Source organism: Ranitomeya variabilis, chromosome 7 (assembly GCF_051348905.1).
Source record: "Ranitomeya variabilis isolate aRanVar5 chromosome 7, aRanVar5.hap1, whole genome shotgun sequence".
NCBI classification, from domain to species: domain Eukaryota; kingdom Metazoa; phylum Chordata; class Amphibia; order Anura; family Dendrobatidae; genus Ranitomeya; species Ranitomeya variabilis.
The window spans coordinates 207,257,933-207,273,790 of NC_135238.1; the positions used below are offsets into that span (position 1 = coordinate 207,257,933).

At 42.3% G+C, this 15,858-nt stretch overlaps 1 protein-coding gene across 3 annotated transcripts in view; it reads right to left on the reverse strand.

The window, feature by feature from the left end:
- The window catches only part of CERS6 (ceramide synthase 6), a 237,715-nt gene that overhangs the window by 13,726 nt on the left and 208,131 nt on the right, over window positions 1-15,858 (reverse strand). For all 3 annotated transcript variants that reach the window (XM_077272784.1, XM_077272786.1, XM_077272785.1), the window contains 2 exons: window positions 8,567-8,695; window positions 7,029-7,135 (listed from right to left, as the gene is read on the reverse strand). In XM_077272784.1, coding sequence (XP_077128899.1) covers window positions 7,029-7,135; window positions 8,567-8,695 — 236 coding nt within the window. The remainder of the gene's footprint in view (window positions 1-7,028; window positions 7,136-8,566; window positions 8,696-15,858) is intronic.

Genomic DNA, 15,858 nt, shown 5'->3' on the forward strand with positions numbered 1-15,858 from the left:
CTTCAGGCGGTGTTCCATACCCGTGGGCTCCTCCCATGGCAACAGGCGCTGAAGTCAATGGGCCCCGGGGAGAGGGGGTGCCGCAACGGGGCCTACTAGCAAGCCCTCGGCCGGCGGGACAGGGTCGGCGGACTCACCAGCCGATGCAGGTTCTTCCTCCGCGGCGAATTCCTCTGGCGGTGTCAGCGAGGACCTCGGCAGCAGTATCGGGTCCGATGCTGGAAGACTGCTGTCCAGTGCCGCCGGGTGCGGAGCCTGGGCCTTCACATTCAGCTGAAGGAGCTGGTCGAGCAAGCTCTCCATCTCGACCCGCAGGAGTTCGGTGCTGTCCACAGAGAACGGGCTGCTGTGCTCATCCGGGTAGTTGGGGGAGACTTCCACTTCAACCCCACTTTCGGGTTCAGAGCTGCTGGCCATGGCGTCCTCCACGTGGGTCGCTTCCTGGTCTTTTTCCCACTCTCTCCTTCGTGGGCGGTGTCGTCTTCTCGGTCTCCGCCCTCCATTGAGGATCAGGAGGCGGATCTCTGCTGCTGACGGACACGTCCTCACGGTGCAGAAATATTTAGACTGGGCGGCCATTGTCTTTCGCGCTCTTCAGCTTGTCTACGCCCACTCCACGCCCCTCTTCTTCTCCTGCGCTCTCCTCAGCGCTGTAATGGCGGTGGATTTTGGCGGTAAATGGCGCAGCACAGTCCTTGCAATAAAGTACAGTCCAAGCACAATAAATCACAGTTCCAAGGCACACATGACCTGATTCTTCAGGCTTAAGTAGATCCTGTTCGTGACGCCAAGTTGTAGCGCCCCCACTGCCGCAGGGCCGAGGAGTACCCGGTACCGGGCCTCTGAGTCTCTGTTCTGGGGTTGTCACAGTGGCTAGGCCCGGTCCGTGACCCTGCTGGTGGGGAGGCGATGTACAGTGAATGATATGATGGATGTGGATGGTGCGGTGCAGTTGTGAAGTGCCGGTCGCAGTAAATAACGAGGACACCAGGTTGCAGTCTCTTTACCTCTTTACTGAAGATCTCTGGGTCCTCAGTCCGGATCCCGGATAACCAGGCTGCGCAAGTCCGGCCGGTCCAATGGCACCTCCAGAGTTCTCTTTGCAGGTGGAAATCTGTGCCTTCCTGCTAGCGCTATGTGTTGCGGTCCTTCCCTGCTGTGCTTACAGAAAGTCCCCACAACTGTTGTGTCTGTTTCTTAAGTTCCCTCACAACACGATTAGATGATGTTCTGCTAATCCTCCGTCCCTCCCTGATGTTACGGTTAGGACGGCACCCGTTTGACGGGTAGGCTCGGAGCTCTTCCGGGACCCTAGAGTCGCCCCTCTCCACAAGTTGCCCCCCAAGACTGCATAGGTGATTTAGGTGAGACAGCCCGCCTATGACTGACTGTCCTGCCGTAGGTTCGAAGTATTGTCTGAAGCTGTATATAGAAATACTTCCTTCGGCGTTCCGGCCACCGGTTGTTTGCGCCTCAGTAGGATGTTGCCTCGGTCTTACAGCACGACTCCTACTGGTATTCTCCTTGTTGCTTTGATCTCGTTTCTCACTCAGCACAATCTATCTCGCTTCTAATCCTTCCTTGGGCACCGCCGCTATCCTGAGCAGGCACGGTCCCGTTACGTTCTTTCCTGTAGCCAGGCCTCTGTCAGGATCCCACCCCTGACAGGGACCCTACCGAATCTTCCCCCACAACACCCTCTGCCACAAGGTGTTGCCTGGTTCCAACCCAGTCAGCTTTCTCTCTAACTTCCTGCCTGACCCCCAGTTTTACCAGTATGTGAGGAGTGGCCTAATGAATAGAACCCTTAGCTCCCCCTGGAGGCCCGGCTGTGAAATGTATTGGTGTCTGTGATACCTGGTCAGATGAACTCCTTCAGTGCCATCAGACGTACCATGGCTCCCCTTAGTGGCGGAGCCACAGTACTGCAACGACCAGGACTCTGGGGCGCTGCATAAACAACCCCTTGAAGACATGGAACAGTTTCGGGTTTATGTGTTGTGATTCTCTTAGTGATTATTTTTATAATGCCAATCTAAAGAGTAATGCAATTTGCAATAAAAGTAAAATGAGTAATGGAGCGGATTTTACTGCGTAATAAAGAGGGTAAAGTAAGAAAATAATCAGCTTGTTCAGAAAGTAAACTGCAGGCAGGACGAATGAGCGAGGTTTTCCATTAACATACTCGGTTGGGTAGAATATAAAAGCAAAATCACCAAAACAACAAACCCTTTAACCAGTTCAAGACTGTTCCATCCCCCCCCCCCTTCTTGACCAGACATATTTTCGATTTTTTTTTTCATCCACGCAGTTTAAAGAGTTTTACAATTTTTCAATATAAAATACATGTAATACAAAATATTTTAGTCTATTCGAAAAAAAAATTGGCCACGACCAATCAGCGATGCGGAATTTCCGTGGCAGACAAAAAGACAAACAGACGGAAGTGACCCTTAGACGATTATATAGATAGAAGATATACTGTATAATGTGTAAATACATATATGTATATACATATATATAAAACATTTTTTTACCAGTTATTTATTTATTTTACACATTGCGCCCTCCAAAAGGTCATAGAAGACTTATTTTTTTTAATCTTAACTCCCTTGTAACTGGGGCTGGCAAATTAGCTCCAGTTATAAGGGGAGAGCTGACAAAGAAGCGCCATCAGCGCTTCCTATTACTGAATGCACCGCGCCGATCGAGAAGGAACAGATGATAATAAACTGATGAGTGAAAAAATCTGTTGAGAGACTAATATTCCTTCAACTGAACTGTAGTTACACAAAAGTCAAGTGTGTGCTGCCTCACAAAATAAGCTTGTTGAAATTTCTCAAGCTTAGGCTCTACAAAGGTTCTCAGTAAAAAACAAAATGTCGCCATGATGGGCTATTAAACAGAATTTTTTTCACTCTGAATGGTGTGTGCTGCCTCCAATCTCTTGAAATGTATATACATATATATATATATATATATATATATATATATATATATATACGGTTGTGGCCAAAAGTATTGACACCCCTGCAATTCTGTCAGATAATACTCAGTTTCTTCATGAAAATGATTGCAAACACAAATTCTTTGTTATTATTATCTTCATTTAATTTGTCTTAAATGAAAAAACACAAAAAGAATTGTCCTAAAGCCAAATTGGATATAATTCTGCACCAAACACAAAAAGGGGTGGACAAAAGTATTGGCACTGTTCGAAAAATCATGTGCTGCTTCTCTAATTTGTGTAATTAACAGCACCTGTAACTTACCTGTGGCACCTAACAGGTGTTGGCAATAACTAAATCACACTTGCAGCCAGTTGACATGGATTAAAGTTGACTCAACCTCTGTCCTGTGTCCTTGTGTGTACCACATTGAGCATGGAGAAAAGAAAGAAGACCAAAGAACTGTCTGAGGACTTGAGAAACCAAAGTGTGAGGAATCATGAGCAATGTCAAGGCTACAAGTCCACCTCCAAGGGGCTGCGGAAATCTAACCACAGCGCCATGTCCCACCTTTGGATTGTTGACCACTGATGAGTTCCAGGTGTCTCCTGTTATGACCCCAATGGCAGAGGGTCTCAGAAATATTTACTAAGTCTGCAAACACAAAAACCAGCTCATAGGGCAGTGGTAACTGGGCTGACCATATATCTAATCCTAGCACCACAAATAACAGCAGCCGGGGAACGTGCCTACGTTGATTCTAGACGTCTCGCGCCAGCCGGAGAACTAACTAACCCTAGAAGGGAAAAGAAAGACCTTTCTTGCCTCCAGAGAAAAGACCCCAAAAGTTGGATACAAGCCCCCAACAAATAATAACGGTGAGGTAAGAGGAAAAGACAAACGTAAGAATGAGCTAGGTATTTAGCAAAGAGAGGCCCACTAGCTAATAGCAGAATATAGTAAGATAACTTATATGGTCAGCAAAAACCCTATCAAAAATATCCACGCTGGAAATTCAAGAACCCCCGAACCGTCTAACGGCCCGGGGGGAGAACACCAGCCCCCTAGAGCTTCCAGCAAGGTCAGGAATCACATTTAGTACAAGCTGGACAAAAATGAGAGCAAGCAAATAACCCAAAAAACAAAGAAGCAGGACTTAGCTTAATTTAGCACGAACCGGGACCAGCAGATAGGAGCAAACAGAAAGGATCTGATTACAACGATGCCAGGCACTGGACTAAGGATCCAGGAAGTTTATATAGCAACACCCCTGGACTAACGGCCCAGGTGGGTGCAAACTGAGGGAAGAAACTCCCAGAGTAATATCACTAGTAACCACAAGAGGGAGCCAAAAAGTCTAATTCACAACAGTCTCCACTGTTTTGCTGTTGAAACAGCATAAGGAAAAATCTGTGGACTAGACCAGTTCCCTCAATTCCAGTTTTTCCAGAGTCAAGATTTCCCTTTCTCTTTATTATGAGTGCTCATTCACATGAACATATTTTTGGTCGGATTGCGGTTCGTAAAAAAAAACCACACAGAGACAACACAAGAACCAATGTTATTCAATGGGGCAGTGCAAATGAGCAAATATTTTCCCTGACTGAATCTAGCCTGAAAAAAATAACAAATCGCAGCATTCACTAGCTTCTTTTGGTCTCGGATCAGACTCCTCTATCCAACTCTAAAATGATGGGATGCCACATGGAGCCAAACTGTAGCATGCGATTTTTACAGATATATTGCAGTTCTGTAACATAGGACGGATTATACAAGGATGAAAAGTGAGAAAAAAACTTCAAGTTTTCTGCAAGGAACTTTGATGATTTTTTTCGGCTGCGTGAACCTAGCCTTAAAGTGTAAATGCAAAATGTCAGAAGTTTATATCAGTGAAGGCCAGGGTGCGGACAGGCCATCAACTGCTAAAATAAAGGAGAAGTAGGGCTTATCTGATTGCAGCTTTCCTCAGATATAAAAGACGCACTCAATTAAAAGTTTACAGACTCTGACTTTAGTCTCGGAGGAAAACAGTGCTTGGCTGAGCGATTCTGTGCCTTTGCTTTAGAGACCGGTGGGGTCTCATCAGCCAGACCCCCACTGATAAAAAGGACTTCTCTATGACTTATCAAAATATTTTTTGAAAGTGAAGGTAGACTGTAAGCAAACTGCAGCAGATACAAAAATAAACTCTTTGGTGCGCTATCTTCATGCACAATATAAGGCCAAGAGAAAACACATACAATTATTCCACTCCCTGAGCCCGAGCTCACCAAGGCAGGCAACGCTGTAAATGATAAATCCCTTCCCCACTGATTGCACATACCGCATGAATGTAGATGAGAATCGCTGCTTACAGCAAACTTCTCAGAAGACTAATGCCGCCCGCTCCTCTTTTAGATAATTGCAATGATGCGCCTAAAATACAGGACTGTGTGTGACTCAGAACGACTAATGGCATTTCCAAATGTCAACCCTTTTATGTAAAGACACGGTGAAAGTCTAAAGTGTTTTGTATTGGTCTCGTGTAAATCAGTGGAGTCAGAACCGATCAGGGAGTAATTGTAAGGGACGCGATGTTTCCATATGCTCTCCTGACACTTCCTCTGCGCTGACTGACAATGAAGACCAAAACAATTCACGTCACCATCCGTGAGCCGCATGTTCTGTATGACCGGGAGAAGGAAACTCGGAAAACGTATACAAGTCCAATTTTTTTACTTTAAATTTAAAAAACGGTTAACTTTTCTCAGATCCGATTTTCATCTGTTTTTACAATTGATGTCATTCACTTTTCTCATATGAAAATAAAACTGATAAAGCTTTTCCAAGTTTCTACTATCAGACAGACAGCTCCACGACGCAATCTGGATGCCATCTATGTGCTGTCTGTTTTTATTTCATGGACCGAATCACTTGATGGGTGAGTTTGGTCTGAAATATGGACAAATTTCGGACATGTCACTATTTTCATGGACACATGTAAAGGGCCATAGACTATAAGGTGTCCGTGTGCCATCTGTTTAAAATCAGAATGCAGTTGTACTTGAAAAACGGATGTGAAAGAGGTCCAGGAGAAAGGAAAGTTTGGAGAAAAAACGTTCACAGAACATTTAAAATGGGTGAATATTATCCGGCCTCAGAGTGCAGAAGTCTAGTGACGACTCGGATTAATGATTTATTCAGAGTTTTTTCAGATGAGGTTTTTTTGCTCAATATATTTTTTATATTCAATGTTCACAATTAGATGGATGTGACGCAATAGAAATGAAATGACTGTAAGGAAGCAATAATGGTAGAGATGTGATTAAAGTGTAATTTCTATGTTGACTATATAATAAAATACTACCTTTCTATGGTTTACTTATTTAATGGTCATTTGTAAAGTGTTTTTGAGATAACTGCCTCAAAAGGGCTACCTTGGACAGACTCCATATGGCCGGTCCCGGAAGTATTTCGGTGTGTTCCGGGACATAGTGCGCCGTCACATGCGCACTAATGCTTTTCGGCTTTGCCCGCAGTTGGGCAAAGCATACTGCGCGTGCTCAAGGCAAGATTGCCTTGCGCAGGCGTGTACTATGGAGGACACAGCATGAACATCAATCAAATATTGCGGCCAGCATGCAGCCAGCGGGTAAGGAAAGGGTGAATCAAACACCCGAAAACCCCGCCCATATGACCGCAAACCGGTCCCGCCAAATTCCGGTGACAGGTTCCCTTTAAGAAGATGGCCGATGTCGCCTTATTTTTTGATCAGCCACCAATTATTATAATGTCTTTGCTAAACCTTTTTACATGAGATTAAATTGCATATTTATTTCCATATAATAAAAATAATGGAAATTACTGTTGAGGTCCATATGACAGTTTAGAGATATAACTTTTAGATATACAATCAGTAGAGTAAGAGTATAGCATTTTTTTCACTAAAATAAAATTAAAAAATAACAAGTCATAAAAAAGTCTGTTTTTTTTTTTTTTAAAAGCCAAGAACAAGGAATATTGACAGAATGAAAATCATAAAGTAATTGGCTAAAAGGAAGAAGTTGGTATTATTACAAAGTTACAGTCATTGTTACTTACCATAAAGGGAATACACCAAGCCTGGCAATTACGAACACCACAGCAAACACAACAAACAGGAGGTCGCACAGTTTTTGACACTTGGAATAATTTGCCATTTTGGCTGCCTAGAATATAAAAGAATGGACAGTTATTAGAGTCTGACTGATGGCTGCTGTATGTAATTAACCACTGACATGTTTCTATTTCCGTCCTGAAAATTGTTTGTGAGGATGAAAATGAATGCAGACGTTACAGCCTGGATAATTATTAATGCTTTAGAAGTGGTTGAATCGCAGTGGTGCATTTTGCCTGTGTGTACATGTTAGAAAAGACAGCTGATCTGGACCCTAAGTCACTAAAGGTCTTGGATCCTGTACTGGAGCCATCATACACTTTGGTTGGATTTAAAAAAAATGCAATTAAGGGTCACAAATCATTTGCAACATTTGCTTTTTGCAGGTCTTGCACTAAAATGTTGGATTTTTCTAACTAATGGGGTTCTGGTTCAAGTTCAGGTATGGTCCTGGTACTCAAACCGAACTTTGGAATAAAGTTCGGGCCGGGTACCAGAACCCGATCTTCCGCGTGTCACTCATCCCTAGCTGTAGCATCACCCTAAGGGTTGAGTGACACAACAACAGATTTTCTCACTTGAAAGAATCGGGCTGATTATGTTAATGACACTTTGATCAGAGTGTGAGCATAGTGTGAAACAATTATCTTGGGTGAGAAGATGGAGAAAAAAATTCTCCATCTTCTCCGTTCAGTCAGTCTACAAAAATCGGAATGCACTCGGATGTCATGGAAGAGCAGTCGAATGTTTTTAACTGACTCTCTGACTTGCATGGTCGAATGCAATCCAAATATTGAAATACAATTGGGCATGGGGCAATTTTTTCAAAATTTGACATGTGGATGGCTTCATAGACCAACATTGGTCCGAGTGCACTCCGATATGTTTTCTTATCGCTCTCGAACCGAAAATACGGTTGTGTGCACCTGCCCAAATGGTCAGTCTGTCCTTGTACTATGATCAGGGCTGAGCTATAGTACTACACTCTACAGTCAATGTCGTATTGTTAGTTTCTACATAAAATGGGTGTAACCTCCTTATTCTGCTGATCCGTTGTAGTCCTGTGGTGGGTTCCTCACATTAGCACATTGATGGCGGGTCTCTCCTAATTGTAGACTGCTAATATAAAATGCCAGAAACCTCCTTTAATACTGTTGCACTTAAGCCACTTTTCTCTAGCTTTGGCTTTATGATCGCTGACTGACGCAGGTTTTCTAACAGGAATTTTAGCATTCTAATCTTTGTCATTATTTTTTATAATAGATGGCGCTATATAATTTTATATTAGGGAAATTTCTCGTGTGATAATTATATTAAGTTTTGACCACTTTGTGGTGTCAAAAATAATCCAAATCCATTAAGATTTCACCTTGTTACTATTTGTACAAATATTACCACCACAAAACATAAAAAATGGAAGGTTGCAAAAAATGTGGCCTCTAGAATCCCTGGTCCCATCTTACTGTAGAACAAAGAGTCTCACCTCTAGCAAAACATCCGCCATGTCATGAAGGCACATCACCAAGGTACCTACTCGTACCATGTTGTTGACATATGAGAATGTGATGAGGGATATAGTTGCAAGATGGTGAAGGAACATAATTCCAAAATCCTACAAGAGAACATAAAGGTTATATTATAAAAGAGGCAGCAAGATATAAATTAATTTCCATATTGATTCGATTTATTAATCCTGATATTGTCTCTTTGCAACTTAAAAGGTAAAACCTGTATAAACCCAGCAGCAGGACTGAGGCCTCTACCTTTGTACAAGAAGGAACAGAAGGAGCAGTGCCAGAGCCCTGCAAAATGACCTCCAGCAACCCACTAGCATCGATGTGTCTGCTCAAACTGTCAGAAACAGACTACATTAGAGTGGTATGAGGGCCTGACGTCCACAAGTGGGAGTTCAGCGCCGGAGCCCGCACAAAACAAGGGGGTCCGGCATCGGCGTACTATTATGCCCGATGTCAGAAAGGGGTTAAAATTCAAAAACGGGCTAACAAAATATCGTATCTACACCAAAATGGTATCAATAAAAACATCAACTTGGCACGCAAAAAAAATAAGGCCTCACCCAGCCCAAGCTCCCGGAAAATGGAGACGCTATAGGTTTAGTAAAAGGGCGCAATTTTTTTTTTTAATAAACTTTGAATTTTTTTTTACCACTTAACCCTTTCATGACCTTGGGATTTTACGTTTTTCCGTGTTCGTTTTTCGCTCCCCTCTTTCCCAGAGCCATAACTTTTTTATTTTTCCGTCATTATGGCCATATGAGGGCTTATTTTTTTGCGAGACAAGTTGTACTTTTGAACGACATCATTGGTTTTACCATGTCGTGTACTAGAAAATGGAAGAAAATATTCCAAGTGCAGTGAATTTGCATAAAAAGTGCAATCCCATGCGTGTTTTTTTGTTTGTTTTTTTGCTAGGTTCACTAAATGCTAAAACTAACCTGCCATTATGATTCTCCAGGTCATTATGAGTTCATAGACACCAAACATGTCTACGTTATTTTTTATCTAAGTGGTGAAAAAAAATTCAAAACTTTGCTAAAACAAACAAAAAATTGCGGCATTTTCCGATACTCGTAGCGTCTCCATTTTTCGTGATCTGGGGACAGGTGGGGGCTTATTTTTTGCGTGCCGAGCTGATGGTTTTAGTGATACCATTTTGGTGTAGATACGTTCTTTTGATCGCCTGTTATTGCATTTTAATACAATGTTGCAGCGACCAAAAAAACGTAATTTTGGTGTTTTGAATTTTTTTCTCACTACGCCGTTTAGCGATCAGGTTAATCCTTTTTTTATTGATAGATCGGGCGATTCTGAAAGCGGCAATACCAAATATGTGTATGTTTGATTTTTTTTATTGTTTTAATTTGAATGGGGCGAAAGGAGGGTGATTTAAACTTTTATATTTTTTTTATTTATTTCATATTTTTTAAACATTTTTTTTTACTTTAGCCATGCTTCAATAGCCTCCATGGGAGGCTAGAAGCTGGTATAGCCTGATCGGCTTTGCTACATAGCAGAGATGTCCGAGGTCAGAGACGGGTTAAATTCATCATCTTTCCCCCATCTCACGCGACCCCCCCAACGAACCTAACCATTACAGTAAATGGCTGCCCACTCTCCCCAGTCCCACAAGCTCGCTGCCTCGGGGTAATCCTTGATGCTGATCTCTCCTTCAAACCACATATCCAAGCCCTTTCCACTTCCTGCCGACTTCAACTCAAAAATATTTCACGAATCCGTTCATTCCTCAACCAAGAATCTGCAAAAACCCTAGTCCATGCCCTCATCATCTCTCGCCTTGACTACTGCAACCTCCTGCTCTGTGGCCTCCCCTCGAACACTCTCGCACCCCTCCAATCTATTCTAAACTCTGCTGCCCGACTAATCCACCTGTTCCCCCGCTATTGCCCGGCCTCTCCCCTCTGTCAATCCCTTCACTGGCTCCCCATTGCCCAGAGACTCCAGTACAAAACCCTAACCGTGACGTACAAAGCCATCCACAGCCTGTCTCCTCCATACATCTGTGACCTCGTCACCCGGTACTTACCTACACGCAACCTCCGATCCTCACAAGATCTCCTTCTCTACTCCCCTCTTATCTCCTCTTCCCACAATCGTATGCAAGATTTCTCTCGCGCATCACCCCTACTCTGGAACCCTCTACCACAACACATCAGACTCTCACCTACCATCGAAATCTTCAAAAAGAACCTGAAGACCCACCTCTTCTGACAAGCCTACAACCTGCAGTAACCACCGATCGACCAAACCACTGCAGGACCAGCTCTATCCTCACCTACTGTATCCTCACCCATCCCTACTAGATTGTGAGCCTTCGCGGGCAGGGTCCTCACTCCTCCTGTACCAGTTATGACTTGTATTGTTTAAGATTAGTGTACTTGTTTTTATTATGTATACCCCTCCTCACATGTAAAGCGCCATGGAATAAATGGCGCTATAACAATAAATAATAATAATAATAATAATAAATACAAAACAACCTAGACATGTTTGGTATCTATGAACTCGTAATGACCTGGAGAACTGGAGAATCATAATGGCAGGTCAGTTATAGCATTTGGTGAACATGGTAGAAAAAAACATAAAGACAGTTGTGGCATTGCACTTTTTTGCAATTTCACCGCACTTGGAATTCTTTCTCGTTTTCTTGTACACGATGTGGTAAAAACGATGGTGTTATTCAAAAGTACAACTCGTCCCGCAAAAACAAACCCTCACATCGCCATACCCAAAAATAAAAAATACAATGTGTCATTACATCAGCTTTCACTGTAGACCCCGACGCACGTTTCGAGCCTACGTCATGTGGGGTCCCCCAGAATTATCAATGCTGGAGGTAATTAGTTTTCATGATGCCCCTGATGGATATTGAACCCTGCAGACATAACACTGACTACATATAAACAGCACTGGTTTGGGAGGTGAGGAAGAATTTATTTTACACTTTTCTCACACCTTCTGACCCAATGCACAACCCCTTTAGACAGCCTATTGACGTCAGAAAGAACTGTGCAATGCTTTGTTATCCCTGTATTGGCAAGAAAATTGAATGCTTGCAGCCAGAGATCTCATAGATTATTGCTGATTATTGGAGATCCATGTAGTCTGCCTGATTGTGATCTGTTTAGCATCAGAAAATCCATGTAACAAAAAAGCATTGTCTAAAGTTGACTAACCCTAAAGTCTTTTCATGTTCTGTTTACGAAAATAAACTAAATTACTGTTACACTATTTAACAGTATAACAAGTATATGCTCTAATATAATATTTTGCATAAGAATATTTCATGGTCATGTTTAAGGCTTATTAATGCCTGATATTCATGGAAAATATTTCCTTTCCAAAATACATTAAAACTGTCACCAAGCAGAAAAATTCCGTTCAGATAACCTTATAATGTCAGCCAAAATGACGTTAGGGCAGCCAATGCTAACTCAATCTGCAGCATCACAATGCCATAGACTATTTTTAGTCAGCCTGTTCTAAGGTTTGACGACAGATCTCTACATTTCTTGCATAATCGAGATAAAAGGAAAAAAACCATAATCTCATTACATATTTGTATGCAAAACTGTAGAGAATAACATGTGAGTATCACAGAGTGTCATCCTTAGCAAAGTTGCAGTAATGGAGGAGAGAATACATCAACTTGATCTGATTAAAGTCGACGTCCAGCCAAGAACTCAGTTTTGCTTTTGGCAAAAGATTGCACCTCCAGAAGTCCCACCGCTCTTTTCTGCAATTTTTCTTTACTTTTAACCCATCTTTGCTCATACGATAAGGCTAGGGTCACACAACTGGGTTTTCTCTCCTCCAAGAGAATTGAGTCAATTATGCAATTCACCCACTGATCAGAGTTTGATATGATTTTTTTCAGATGAGGAGAACATGTAAAAAAATAAAATTCTCTATATTCTCCTGTGGAGGCACAGGGGATCAGCGGGTGCCCCAGTTCGCTAGCCTAAATCGCATAGACCAGGGACCATCCCACCAAACGCCCGCTCTCCTTTTACCGTGGGCATAATACTACTCAGACAACACAGGTTGAGGGTAATACAATGTGGCAATACTTTATTGAACCACAAAACAGGCAAATAACCCGTAGAACAGTCCCAGCAAAATACCCAAGGTGGTGCAAGATTACAGTCTCACCCTTTATCTGAATCGCAGCTGTGACTTCAGAGCTTCTATGGCCAACTACCCCCTCCTGTATCACACACTGAGAGGAGGTAACAACAAGCTTAGAAAGCTGACAGTCCATTGAGGTACAAGGCCAGGTGACAGGAGGGTCGCAACCTGGCTTCTCCGAACATGTTCATGGAACCATGTGACCGAAGGGTCACAACCTGGCTTTTCCGAACATCTCCATGGAGCCAGGTGACCAGTGGGTCCACATTATGACCTGCCCAAATGTATCTATGGGTTCAGTGATGGTCAATGGAGCAGATATATATTTTTTCAGCCGGCCGTGGTCCTCTAAGCTGGCATCCTGTAGAATGTCAAATCTGTGTCCCTCATGATGGAGCCATTATCTGGCAGCTATCCTGAAGAGTGTTCCTGGCTGTGGTTTTGTAAAGAGTCTCTGGTTCTTTGGATATCTGGATCTCTTGGCTCATCTGTTACAGAGGCATATCCCACTTACATAACTCACAACCGTAGTCCTTCAAGCCAGCATCCAGAAGTCAAGCGGAAAATGTGATGAGATTAATTTGCATTGTTTGACTAGTTAATCAGTTTGCATAGTTTTTACTCCGCTGTTTTGCAAGTCAACAAGCTAGCTGGCCTGGACAATGTGTAATCAGCATATCAGCAAACATCACTGTTCAATTACCATGATTCACTGTCATCCAGGATAACAGCACAATTTGTTACAACAAACATCAACTTAAAAGTCAATATTACAGGCTCATACGACCAAAAGTCAACGTTATCTTGACCAAACAAAGAACAAACACATAAATTCAAAATTCAACATATAGATAACAGTCAATTCCTCCTGGCTTTATTGAAAATAGGAGTCTGGTTAATTAAGATAAAATGCTGTGTTGTCACATCTCCATTGTGTTAGACCATGAAAATCAGACTGCACACAGATGTCATCCGGGTGCAGTCCCATGTTTTCCGTTAATCCACTGTTTTGCATGGTTGAGTGCAATCCAATAGTCGGATCAAACTCTGACATGTTGTGATTTTTTTCTTTGGTAAATCTCAGTCTGAGTATAAAAATCAGACGTTTGCACGGCCCCATGGACTAACACGGGTCTAAGTGCGATCCGATGCTTTATCGGATCACACTAAGACCAAAAATACGGCCATCTGTACTAGTCCTAACACTCACTTATGCAAATGTATGGTCTTTTAACAAATTAGATAACTAAAGTGAAACATACTTTGTTCAATCTGTTTTAATTTTCTGATTGTATATTTATTCTGTTTTCTATATGTGAATATGAAGGCAGCCATCTTTCCCTAGTAGCTTAAAAAAATCAGCTATAGCTATATTCCTTACAGTAGACACTTGGCCAAAAGAAAAAATAGTCGGAAAAAAAGCTATTTCACCTATTTGGGACAGTAGTGTGGGCATGCTCTGTGTCATGGGCAGCAGTCAGCATAAAGGGAAGGAGAATATTATTTACTGACTTTTGGCTTACTGCTGTTTACAAAACTCCTAGCCAATCTAGGTAATAGTATACACCCCATAACATATTTTGGGTTAGAACTGTGCTAAAGGGTATAACGTTTATGATTTGATATAAAGTTTTCTCAAATTTCCTGAGAGATCAACAGTCAAGGAGAAGTTTCTTCTCTGGGTATGTCTACCATTTGCGCCTTATCCTTGGCACGGCAGTGCATGACCCCAGCGCTCTGTTCGGTTCCACAAAGACTCCATTGCTCAGGTGTACATCAAGAGCTGAAGATAATTCCGATGAAGTCCTAGTTTTGGCCGAAATGTCAAACATTTTCATATAGTGGATGTATCTATATCAATAAAAGTATTTATATTATTCTTGCATCTGAATTGGGTGTGCCGAATCTTTTTTTACATATGTCTAGCATTTGGTCATTGCAATATTTTTGGGACTTTGAATGACATCTTGCCTGGGGAATGCCTGGAATGAAAAGGGGCACCATCAATCCAGATAGAACAAAGTTTATTTTCCAAATTTTTCCTAAAGCCTCTCTTTGCCCAAACAATAAAACTTGGAACCAAAGTACAGCACCACAATGACTGAACTGGATGACAGCTGCCATCTACAACATGCATGGAGATGCCATATGTCGTGTTTCCGCGGTACAGACATCTCATGGATGTTTTCTCAGCCTACAAGTGATTCTGAATCGTTAGTATTAACGTATTAAGGATTGCATTGCTCTGATTACTTTTCTCCGTGTTGATGAGTGATGTAGAGACAGCATTGCCAATTATGCTCAATTACTTAAAGGAGAGATTAAAGCTCTAGTTATGTAGTAATCAGGATCATTCTCGGCATCTAAATGATATTAGGGGAAGAAACAATCAGTAATAAAATACAGAATGTCTTTGTTTTATAGAATCAGTTCATCTATTCAAACTTGCAAAGCAAAAGATGATATATTTGCAGGGTCCTAATAGCTTATGGTAATTGCAATATTTAAAGCAAATTTGTGGTTAACCCATTGCTAGATGGTGGGTCCTACCCCTCTGTGAAAATCTAGGCATTATATTTATTACAGCAGCTTTCAGAAACATTGGTGACCTGCATATGTGTAAGTTTAAGATGCATTACTACCTATCTAAACGTATTTGCTACTTGTTGGTCTGGGAACGTGTTGGTGACAGATCCCAACCGATCACAAGAATGAGACTTTAAAATGTCCCTTCAGAATCGACAAGCCGCCACAAATGCTCCATTCATTCTCTATGGGACTCTCAAAGATAACCAACTTCAGCTCTCCCGGATCCGTGTTTGCTTCCCTCACCCCTGTCCGCTAAACTCTCTGGTGCACCACGTCGTGCTTTGCAGATGGCCAATCATGCTCCTAGGTGATCTTGTGCCTGGGCCTATATAAGGATCACCAAGTCACACACCTATGTCTTGGTACTAAGACAACAGTATTGCTAAGACTCTGCCTTGTTTCATACACCACGATCTCCTGAGCTGCTGTCAGCAGTCTCCTGGATGTTTCCCACCCGCCAATGGTTTCAAGAAACCCACCTGCTTGCCTACGGTCTCTTGGAGGTCTCACTCTTATCAGC